Source organism: Augochlora pura, chromosome 4 (assembly GCF_028453695.1).
Source record: "Augochlora pura isolate Apur16 chromosome 4, APUR_v2.2.1, whole genome shotgun sequence".
NCBI classification, from domain to species: Eukaryota; Metazoa; Arthropoda; class Insecta; order Hymenoptera; family Halictidae; genus Augochlora; species Augochlora pura.
The window spans coordinates 23,638,488-23,651,176 of NC_135775.1; the positions used below are offsets into that span (position 1 = coordinate 23,638,488).

Consider the following 12,689-nt stretch of genomic DNA (forward strand, 5'->3'; position numbering starts at 1 on the left):
CTCCCCCCTCCCCTCTCCACCTACCCGCGCGACGCGCCGACGGCCTCCGCCTCGTTTGCCCGCTTTCCGATTTTAATTAATCAAATTAACGATCTCGTTAAAACGCGTAACGCATGGATCACAGACGCGGTAATTTATCGCTCGTTTCGCGAAAGATCGAACCGTTTCGGGGGATGAAATGCGCGGGGCACGCCGGGAATTTGAAACTACCGATCGGAGCCGATTCTTTTAACTCTTTCGTTACGGTGGAACCCTTCGTTTAAGTGACGATATGGAATGGGCATTTTATAGTTTTATATTGTATTACATTTTATTGTATTGTACTGTATTGTACTGTATTGTACTGTATTGACTGCATTGTAGTATATTATACTGTATTATACCACATTGTACTGTGTTGAACTCTATTCCATTCTATTATACGGTATTGTACTGTGTTGCACCGCGTTGTATTATAAGGTACTATGCTGTACAGTACTGTACTGTATTATAAACAGTATTACATTGTATCAAATGCCGACTATAGTCGCAACTTGTACATCAAATCGCGCGAACACTTCTGCACTTCTGCAGACAGTACATCGCTTGGACACCGACTATCCCCGGCTTCCGTAACGAAAGGGTTAACGACGATCGTCGAACCGAAAATCATCGTCGGTTTTTCAACCAAGTCGTGCTTAATCAACGTCAGAAGGTAACAAACGGGTCCGCGCGACGAACCGGGACGACGCGGAAAAATAAATTAATGAACTTCGATATTGTCGGCGTTGTTCATCTTGCGTGTCGCGTGTACGCGCGCTCGCGCGAGTCCGGCAGTGCGGAGGCGTCGCGTTCTGGTATAATAATTGCGATTTACGGTCCGGCGGTCGCAGCTACGCCATCGACGACAAATTATGCGCTTGATTTTCGAAACTGCCCCGCTCCCAATATGGCCATTTGCTCGCAAGATCCGGGAACGAGGCAATTTGTTAGCGAGTAGAACGGTTCGATGCAACTTCACGCAGTTGCCGACCGAAAATGATTCGAATTTCTCTCACGCTACGCGTGAAAGGGATCGATCTCGCGGCGTTTATTTGTTCGTTTATTCGTTTATTACTGCGAGGAAACGCTTCGGCGCTGAAGAGGAACGTAACGCGCAAAGTTGAGAGGTGGGACGGTGGAAATAATTATTGTTCATTAAGTTGATCGCGATTCGAATGACATTTTATTCGCACGATGTTACGAATAGATTTGACGAATTTTTATGCGAATATTTTGAATGATTATTCGACTGCAGGATTTAATTAGTAGGTTTAGTCTCTGTGTTACCTGTTTTAGGGGAGAACGTTGTGTTCGGGATGGCAATCACTCACCTGTCATAGTAGTAGTCCCTGGAATCAAAAATAAAAGTCAATATTAGTTATAGACATTTTGAGATAGCAAAAATGTTTTACAAAATGATTTCGTATGATATATATGTATAGTTTAACATATGTTATAGTATATGATTGATATATAGTTTGATATATATTATAATATATGTTTAATATACATTATAATATACACTTAATATATAGCTTAATATACGTCATAAAGTACATTTAATGTACTGTTCAGTATATAGTTTAATATACAATTTCATCCACGCTGTAATATACATTTACTGTACAGTTTGATATATATTATAACGTGCATTACAATATACAGTTCAACATACATCATAATGTACATTCAACGTACATCTCGATACACACTATAGCATACGTTTAAACTACAGTTCGATACACATCACACTATACACTCAATGTACACTTCAGCACACGTTCCCTAACTAACATTTCAAAGAAGAAAGACACGCGGAATCGAGCAACGAAACCAGGCATGAAAATAAAAGAGACATGCCGGAAAGTTAATAAAAAGCAACGCATCTCGCGAATCAAATTTGATTCGTTAATTGCCGTTTGACGCGCGGTCGCCGGCCAGGACGACTCGATAAATTTTCCGAGAGCATTTCGTTGAAAAACAGCGCGCGTACACCTTCTATTATTTTTCGTTGTAATTGGTCAAAAGTTTCGCCGTCGTTGCCCGCGCTCAAATGTCGACACGCCCCTTCGCCCTTCACCCCTCCCCCCGCCCCGTGCACCATCGCCGCCGCCTGTCATCCCTCTTCGCCCCGTGTTCCGCCATCCGAACGATAGAGTGTACGAAACTCAATGAAATCGATTTCGGCGGGCGTTTGTCGCGCGCACCGGGACAAAATAAACCTCAGAACGGGGCGAAACCGTAATATTTTTACGTTTTCGAAAAAAACAGGACAATAGTCCGCGGCGGCCGCGGCCGCGGACAAAGAAAGGCGGGGCGCGGTCATGTTTCGCGATATCAAAGCGAGGAATCAGCGGAATGATGAACGTTTTCGAGCTGCGCGATCAAAAATTACCAGGAACAATGGACGGTCGGGGGAGGGGGAGGTGTGGGGGAGGACGTCAAACGGTTTCGATCAATCCCGCACAAAGGCCACGTAAGTGGCGTATGAAAATAAATGGAACTTCGGTTTTTGGGCTCTGTTCTTCGCCCGCGTTTCAACTTAACCAACGTTTCAGGCCAAATACCCCGGCTACCTTTCAGTCTGCACTCTCTCTCTCTCCGAAATTCGTCCGAAGCGTTCGCGAAACTTTACCACCCCCTCCGAAAAATCATCGCGTTTCTGTAGAGATTTTGCAAACCGATCGGAACGATTTCGACGTCTTTTTGCGCGTTGTTTTATGCAACTCCGTGGACACGTTTCGATCGTCTTTGGAATCGCGAAATTTTGTTATCGCTTTGTTGTAGAAATCGTAACAATTAGGGGATTGTTCACGGAGATTTTTAATAGCAAAATTTATTATTTCATTTGACTTTTGAGTCATGGGAAATGTAAATCGAGAATTTTAGAAATATAGCACGAGCATCGTTGAACAATTCTTTAAATTATAGAAAATTATAGTAAATATATGTAATTAGTAAACTATAGATTTTCATAGTAATTAAAAATCGTCTTCGTCAATAGCAATAGATACGAACTAAAAACGACTCTCTTTCTTCTTTTAATAATCGTTTAATAATAATTAATTTCAAAAATCCTTTACTATTCCAACGTTTATTAATTTTTGCCATAATTGCGTAAAATCCACGGTCTACTAATTACGCTGATCGAGAAACCATTCCGTAAAGACGGAGGCCCGCGCACGTACGATCCCTACGTCCGATAAATGCCGGCTGCTACCACTTGATATTTCTAAATTCGTCCTGTTGGCGACCTGTCTCATTCGAAATGTCCCCCCATCAGCTTAAGCCCTTCATTTGCAGCAACGATCCAATCCCGGGTACCAGTCACCGTTCAATCACAGTTTAGTGTTCCTTGAATCAGCCGTAGCGGACCCCCAGTGTTCACACGTTCCGGTCACGTCTCAGTGCACACAGAATAACATTTGAACGGCGATGGAATCGTGACTAGACCCGCCCGCTGCTGCAAGTCAAATTCGACGGTCTGACATTCATTTTCTCCCTATCTTCCGAATCCGATACTTTAAATGCATTCGGCCTGCCTTTTTTTTTTCGAGCAAGCACTTCCGCCAGAACTTCCCGCTCGTGCAATTTGTATGTGGTCGCATCATTGTCTCGTTTCGGATGCGAGGTTTCGCTGTGTAATAAACAAATATAGCGTCACCTGACAATTGTCGTTTGCCCGATTTATTCGAGATCGTGGGTGTTTGTTTAATTATAGGGTGGCGCTTGTAACTAAATATCAGCGCGTTTGCTGTCGTATAATTATTTTCAGTGTGTTGAAATTAGCATTAGTCGATTTTCGGTGCGCATTCGTTGTATAATATTTAAAATGATAAAAAAATAACCTTCAATTAATTTTATATTTCCTGCGATCGACACGGGCAACTTTTCTTAATTCTATTAATTTAATTAATTCAGCTCAATTTTTTTCAAAATTTACTATTTCAAATATTTTTCACTTTTAATTATTATTATACCAATACCATGTTCTGAAGCACCCTAGAATAGGTTTTACAATGATTCCGCTTGGATGTCAGTGTAAGTTACGAGTTGTTCGCGGATCTGGCGCGTTTATGGTGTCTACGATTGAACAGAATTTAATGGCGCTTTTATTTGATTTACCGTCCGGTGCGCCGAGTCGTCCGTTACCAATGGGCCCGGGCGCAGTGATACGAGTCAATTTCTGGCTCGTCCGCGGCATCGACTGCTGCTGCAACGCCGCGAAAGGTTTCCGCGGAACCGCGCCGGCATTATATCGATTGCTTAAATGTTTACCGGTAACGGTTGTTGCAATTTTAATGCGACCACCCCCGCGGTAGAGAGATAGAGAGCGCGTCTTCCTCGTCCGCCTTCGAGAAACAAATATTTGCGCCCGCTGAAATTGTTGATCTCGAAGTTTTCCACCGCGCGTCGCACGGCAAATGAAAATCCATTAGGCCGAGGAAAGTTTACGCGAGTTTACACTTTTCCGCGGGGAAACCCGCGCGGCATCCGAATCAAATCAAACATTCTTTCCGGCGTATTTCGCTGAACGTCGAATTAGAAACGCGACCGTAGCGTTCGAACTATAGAGTAAACGAGAACGATTCCTGCGAGGTATAGTTTCGTAACTCGTTTGACAAATTTAATGGTGACATAGTTCGATCGATAAATTTTGTTATTTTATAATTTCGTTGATAAATTTACAAAGGATAAAGAGTATACTATAATATATTATTTATTACAGAACTATAGATACTATAATATATTATTTATTACAGAATTATAGATTCTACAATATATTATTATACAATAGTATCTATAGAATAGAATCTATGGTATATTACTATAGAAGTAATTTATTATAAAAATTAATTTTGACTTAACTCCTGCTTTAAACAATTGATATAAACTATTATTATTTCGCCTAAAATACTGTAATCTATTTAACATTGATACAAACACTCGTCGAAACGCTTCCATAATTTTATATAATTCTAGAAATAAAAATCAACAGGAACTTATCGTTAATTTATCGTTATTAATTTTTTAAGGTTTATCCGCCTATAAAGTTTTGCGTTTCGACGATCGTTGGCGGAAGTAACGGTTCAGGGATGCAGGAATTTATAGGAAGCGGCCGAGGGCAATTGTTGTATTTTTAAGGAGCCCCGAACAATTGTTCTTTCCTTGGCGATTTAAATGGGCAGAGAGTATGCGGTAAGCTAACGCGTTTCATTCGTTCTCCGAAAAAGCTTTCGCGATACTTAAGGTTATCGGACATTAGGCTGGGATTACGGTGAATTACACAGTTCTACATGTATACACAGGTGATAAAGGGAGAACCGGCCGAAAGAAACGGCTCCGCTAACCAAGGAAAATGGAAGAAAAGACGAGCGAATTAAAGATACCGGTTTATTTAAAAATAAACAGAATATCTCTAAAATCATTAACAATCTACAAATGATGGGTTCCTGATGTCATTCGAAGCAACTTTTTCCTTTACAAAAATTTTCTCCGAGGCTCTGTTTAGGAGTTATTGAAGAAAAACAGTGGCCAATGAGAAGCGAGCGCGATTCACGCGAGTACTCGTCTCTCATTGGTCACTGTTTTTCTCTAATAACTCCTGAATAAAGCTATATATTGAATTTTCGCAAAGGAAAAAGTTGCTCGAAATAAGATCAAGAATCCCCCATTTCCTTGTTGTTAAATATTTCTCGCATACCTTGTAAACACCATAGGAAACCACCTTTGAACCATGGTGTCATAAGGCCGACAGAATTCGCCAAACAGCAGAAACGATTCAACAACCGGCCCCGTTACAACAAAACCGTTCGAACCGGTAGGATACAAGTTGCTAATGATCACCGTTGTCGGGAACAACGATAAAGCTGATTACAAACAAGAGGCCGGGCAACAATGGCGCGCGGAATAAAAGATACACCGTGTAAAGTTGTTCGAATCGATTCGACCAAAAATAATGATCGGGACAATTAAAGGGGGGAGGCCGCGTATGAAACTGCAAAGGCGGGGCCGGGATAATAGGTTCGACAGCCGCGATTGACACGGATCGAGTATTATTTGTTTAAACAACAACGACCGGAGCGTCGACGGTAACGGGTGGGAATTCGACGCGTATCGAAATTACTTCGGTTTCTAATTACAAAAAAATATATATTATTGAACGAATCGAATACGGTGAATTTGCGGTTGGCGCGATTCGCAGGATATTTTTTTCGGGGGGTGGGGGGGACGAATATTCGCGGCTTCGATTTCGCGCGAATCGTACGCGTCGCGCTGGTCGACGGGTGAAAAAAGGTCGGAACTTTGAACCGGTTAAACAGGTTCCCTCCGTAGCGCGTCTTTATACCGGTTTAAAGTACCTAAATATTTGACAAGTTTATCGGTAAGTGGTCCATTATTCACTTACCCGCCCCGAAGAATGTTCTTTGAGACAGCCCCAGCGATTTAAGGCGAAATTGGCAATTACTTTGGCCGGTGCTACTACACGGAGGTTCGATACATTCTAGACACCGTGGCGTTTCTCGGTCGCTTTGAAAGACAAGCGAAATAAATAAAGAACTCGCCGACGAGAGCCGGCGAGCGGCAGAAATTAGAAGGAAAGTATCAATCTGATGAAAGCTACGGTCGGAGGGAGGGGAGGGGAGCGCCGTCGAACGTATATAATTGCAATTCTCCCGTTTAGCGGGAGGGAACACACTTTCTGAGGGCCGGCGATGCACGATCGATATATAAATTAAAAAATTCCTTCGCCGATCTCGCTTCCTCGGGCATCCTCCTCGACAGGATTTTTATTAAACAAACGAATTCTCGCGACCGGTATTTTGTCATCGGACATGTTTGAAATAAATTTGAATGAATTTGTATTTATGTTGAATCGAATTTATGTAATAAGTATGTATAAATATATATAATAAGTATTTATTTATACGTAATAAGTAACAATTTTATCTAAGAATAAGTTTGTATATTATAAATTAAAGTAAGAAGAAAGTAGCGAGAAACAAACATGGCGATCGACAGATATTTTTATTGCACATCCTAAAGAAAATTTTTCATAACATTCAATACCAAAAAATAAAATAAAATAGATAAAATAAAAGAAGAAAATCAGATAAAATATTATAAATGAAACTCAAATGGAATACGATAATTTATGCAAAGGTTTCATAATAATAATAAGTTACACAATTCTCGCGTTTCAAATATATTATAATACTATAATAAAAATTTCAAAAAGCAGAAAAAGTAAGGAAAAAGGACGCGACGCGTGGAAGATAGTGTGTTGGGGTACATTATGGACCGCGATAAGGGTTTCCAGGTGGATCTTTTAATTCCTTTTTCTTCCCAGCTGAAGAATCATAATCTCAGGCTCGCGCTCGCGAACGCTGTTTGACGGGAAATTTATTGCGAAACTTTAATGTGAGAAAATTTCCAACTCCGTTGGGAAGTCGCTTCGCGGAAGTCCAAACGCGGCTGCGACTACTCGGCAATAATTATAAGCGATTTTAGAAAAATCTGCGCGGACTTGCCCGTCCCTTTCTTCTCGTGTTCTTAACAATGGCAATTTTACACAACCGAGCGTTGTCGTTTATAGAGTTCCTTAAACAATTAAAAGGTTTTAGATAATAATATTTGGAGAAGTTAATTGTTCGTAGTATTCTTATGATTAATAATGTTCTCGATGAAAATAAATGGTTCGTTTTATTTGATATTTATTTAAAATGTAAGGAAAATAAATTAAATTTGATTATTTTATTTAGCGTTAATTGTTGAATGGTATTGTAGAGATTTTGGATGTTATTTTCTGTGAAGATTATATTGCATAGTGACGTTTTGTGTATGAGGTAATGCGAATAAGCTGCGTTTTTAGGTTATGTGATATTTAACCTCAAATATCACGTATTGATTGATTCACGTATTTTATTGACATTGATATTGACATTTAATCGCTGTTGATATTAATATTGATATTTAGTCGAATGGCTATTGATATTAATATAATATTAATATTTAATCGATATTGGTATTGATATTGATATTTAATCGATATTAATATTGAAATTGATATTGATATTGATACTGATATTAATATTGACATTGACATTGGCATAACATTAACATCAACCCCAAAATTACCATCTAATAATCCAAATATCCCCACAAAATAATAAATACAATTATTATTATAAATACAATAACCCATGCTTTAGAATCGCTACGAAGCAGTGCCTTTCCCTAATTTCCTTCATCAACGTCACTGCCCAGCCACTTACAAACAAATTACCCCCGGCCCCGAAAAAAGGGGGAAGCTCCTCGGTGGCAAATGAAACGGAACGAGCGTAATCGGGGGGTGATATTTTCGGCGACGTTCGCTGGCCGTGGGAGCGTGTCGCGTCGAGCGGCACGCCGAAATCGGTATCGGCGAACTGTTTCTCCGCGTTCATCGTCCAATATTTATCGAAGAAGTCGGTCCCGTTGCCCCGGGTAGGAAATTACTGATAATCAAGTGGAGGAGAACGCTAATCGAGTTTGTGCAACGATCGACCGTACGAAAAGTGTTTCGGTCAATAAACGGTCCATTAGTCGCCGTTTAAACACACGATTTCTGCTACTGAAAGAGAGAAAACGACGCGCGCCGCCTGACCGTGAAACGCCGACGAAGGGATCGAACTTCGAGGGGCAGAGAGGGGTGGGGGGGGGGGGGATCGGGGAGAAAATTGCCAATTACATTGATTGCGCCGCTTCCGCGGGAGTGGATCGTTTTGTTTGGTACCCCCTCTCCCCCTTTCTCCCCCACCCCCCGGCTCCCCACCGTAATTCCCTGTTCCGGGGCATTAATGCGGAAACGGCCCGGAGAAACATCTTGGCGTGGTCCGCTGAAACCCGGGAAAATTTAAAACCGGCGCCGAATTCGAGTGCTCGCGTCGCGATCCGCGATTTGCATAATATCGTCCCGCGATCCTACGCTCCGACCCCTTCTCGATAAGGGGTACGTCGATGCCCGAGTTTCGGTTAATTGGGGCCACCAAGACCCTCCCCCCTCCCCCTCGTACCGATTTGTAAACTGACCCCGCGAGTCTGTTCCAGCCGCCCGCGCGCCCGGTTTTCTTTTCCGTCCTCCGCAGCTTTTGTCCCGAACTTTCCCGCAAAAGTTCTCCGTCTCTGGAAATGAGGCGGGAATTCGGGACAAAGCTATCAGCGGGGAAATGGTGTTTTTCGAAGTCGCTTCCGGTTTTATGAGCCGCAATTCGCGCGAATTCATGGCCGCGACGATAATCTACTTGCCGCGGTGCTCGCCGCCCCGGTCGTTAACGAATAGCGAACGTTGTTTAAATTTCTGCTGTTGAGGGGGCGGTCTTTCGGCGTTGTTTCGGACGATTCGGTGGAGACTTAGTTCAGCGCAGTCTTTGGTTAGGGTAGTCATGGTTTGGAGCAGTCGGTGGTGCATTCAGAAATTTTTAGTATAGTTAGAAATAGATAGAAATGATGATTTAGGGGAGATTTTATTAATTCGTGTATTCTCTGTTGCTTTTGTCTTTACTTTATTATGTATAATTAAGTAATAATTTATGGAAATTGCTCAAGGTTGAAAATTCAATTTTCACGTTAATATATTATAATTTATATAATTTATTGTCAAACTAAAATGCAAGAATATTGAGAGAATTATCAATATTCTATGCACATAGCCTTACACTAAGAACTTTATTCTGTAAAATTAAATAACAATATATAAAATTTCTCAGGATTAAAAATCCAATTACGTATGTCAATTTACTATATTTTCCCTAATATCCTTATTAATGCAATACGACTGATCATTAATTATTTATTAACTTATCATCGACGCGACGCAACAGAACTTTTGAATCTCAAACCAATTTTCAGTCTTACAATTTTTTAAATTATTATACTTAACGCGTTAAAATCGTCTCGATCATTAATTATTTATTAACTTATCATCAATGCCATGCAACAGAACTTTTGAATCTCAAATCAATTTTTCGATTTTACAATTTTTAAAATTATTATACTCGACGCGTAAAAATCGACTCGATCATTTCACACAGTTATAACATTTAGTCTTCGATTTGTTCAAAGAAATACATTTTTTCCGCAGCGGAATATCTTCGGGTCGGCGTTACGCGGCCGGGTTCGTCAAGTAATGGCGGCACGGCGGTGGCTCGAGTCTTTTGACGAACCCTGTATTTCGAATCACGCGGTTCAGTAATCGTCAATCGATTTGCTATTCGTGTCCAATCGCTGTACACCGGAACTCGTTGTAGTTGCGCTTTCGACCGGCGGAATAATATTCAGACATTCTGGATCATGAATGCGGCGCGATCGTTCCCGCGGCGGCTCTATATATTTTTTTTTATTCCCGGTCGGCGTGTTCGCGTGTGTGATCAATATTCTGTTGCTACGGGGCGCCGTAATTACGCAAATTAGCGGGACACGGACGGGCCGGGATCGTTTTCGAAAATGTCCCGCGTTTCGACGCCGACATTTCAAGACACGGCGTTTCATACTCTTCGTTAATTTAGGAATGTTAGAAATCGCTTTACAATGGTTGATTCTTTAAATATTTATATGTGTGGTAGTTCAATTTTAATATTTTATTTGAAGCTTGTTTCGTTTCGGTTTATTTTGGCAAATTTTTTAGTTTTTCGTAGAGTGAATTATTGAAACAATTTTTCATTTTTTAGATGAATATAGTGTTCTAATAATTCTTTATATTTTAGTCGAATAAATTATTCTAATAATTTTTAGTCGAATAAATTATTCTAATAATTTTTAGTCGAATAATTTTTTATTAATTATTATTCTAATAATTTTTAGTTGAATAAATTATTCTAATAATTTTTAGTTGAATAAATTATTCTAATAATTTTTAGTTGAATAAATTATTCTAATAATTTTTAGTCGAATAAATTATTCTAATAATTTTTAGTCGAATAAATTATTCTAATAACTCTTTACTTTTTAGTGGAATAAATTATTCTAATAATTCTTTACTTTTTAGTCGAACAAATTATTCAGACAACTCTTCATTTTTCAATCAAACAAATTCCTGGATCAACTCTTCCCACTTTAAACAAATCAATTACAACACCATAGATTACAACCTTCCTCGAGTAAAACAAACCTAATCACTAATACACTTCTTAAAACACAGGATCGCGCGCCCTGACCTCGCCAGTCCGAAACTACCCCACGAAACGTGTCCACAAAGAGCTTATAACAATCGAAGAACTCGATCTTCGCTCTCGAAGTCGTTTTCGCGGGAGCAATTTGCGGAATCTCGAGCGAAACATAAATTCGACGCTCGCCGTGTGGTAGCAGCAGTAGTAGTAGCAGCAGTAGCAGTAGTAACCGGCACTCGATTTTCGCGGGAGCCGTAAAGTTGTCCGACTTGGACGAACTTTTAATTAGACGAATTTCAAGGGGACGTATACCCTAAATCCGTTCCGCAGCGTCGGCGGAGTCGCGCGGAAAAAAAGCGCGCTCGCGACCTCGCGCGCGTTATTTTTTCCGAAAAAATCTTTCGCCCCGTGCGCCGGGGCAGTACGTTTTCATTTAATTCCGCAGGAGATTAATGGCGGCTATTTACCCGGCGAGATTCTACGACACGCTGTATATATCTTATAGCGACAGATTGAAAATCGGGGGGCCTGCAGTTGCGTTGGAAACGCGCGCTCGCAGCGGCTGCCGCGGAACCTGTCGAATCGTTACGAACATCGAAAAATGACGGTGCAATTAGGCGGACCGGCGCGCGGCGCCCGGCCAGTTCTTTGTTATTCAAAGAATTTCCTTTCTCCCCGTGTATTATACAAACGCGCGCTACGTTCGTCCTCTCTTTTTTTTTCCTATCCCCCCCCAGCCCCCCCCCCCCCCCCCCCTATTTTTTTTCCTCGTTCCGTGTTTTGCAGATGAAAAAATATAGCCTGTCCCGCGATTTTTCATCAGGGCTGTTTGAAACGCGTGGACGCCGGTAGAAGGACACCGGGTACCTACAAATTGATCGATTGCGTAACCGGGTATAAAAAACCCATTAATCAAATCGCATAATTGGAGAAAATTTCTTTCCGCCGCGGCGGCGAAGCGCTACACGTGTTTCCTCCCCTGCCCCCCCCCACCTCCGCGCTCGATCGCGCGCATAATTCTTTTCCGATTCCGCTGTTCCGTCTGGCGACGCGCGGCTCGATTCGAACTAATTGGAGGGCTAATCAGCAATTAGCAATTCGTCTTTGTACTGGGGAGGGAGGTGGAATCTCGACTGGTCTGGCACGCCGTTGTTGCGCAACGAGACCGGTCCGAAGAAGCTGTCAGAGCTTCGGCGCGAACGGAACAGAGATTTCGATTGTTCCTTAAAGGGTTCGGTGATTTTATAAATCGTTTCGGTCGCTACTTTTTCATTAAACAATAATGGAATGTGTCACTGGAATGCTAGAATATCGTTGGGTGTGACTTAAAATATTGTTCTTCGAATTATTTATTATTATAGTCAGAGTTATGCGCGTTTCGTTTTCACGATTTGAAAAGTAGTCGGTAAATATGTAATAATAATTATAATAACAGCGTAATGTAATCTTGTAACTATTTATGTGAAAATTAGTAAAACAAGTAGTTAGTAAAATGAAGCATTATTAAAATAGATCATTGTT

General features: G+C 41.1%; 1 protein-coding gene across 1 annotated transcript in view; it reads right to left on the minus strand.

Moving 5' to 3' along the window:
• The window catches only part of LOC144468664 (uncharacterized), a 138,359-nt gene that overhangs the window by 50,104 nt on the left and 75,566 nt on the right, over positions 1-12,689 (minus strand). Inside the window, exon 2 of the mRNA XM_078178287.1 lies at positions 1,353-1,370. Coding sequence (XP_078034413.1) covers positions 1,353-1,370 — 18 coding nt within the window. The remainder of the gene's footprint in view (positions 1-1,352; positions 1,371-12,689) is intronic.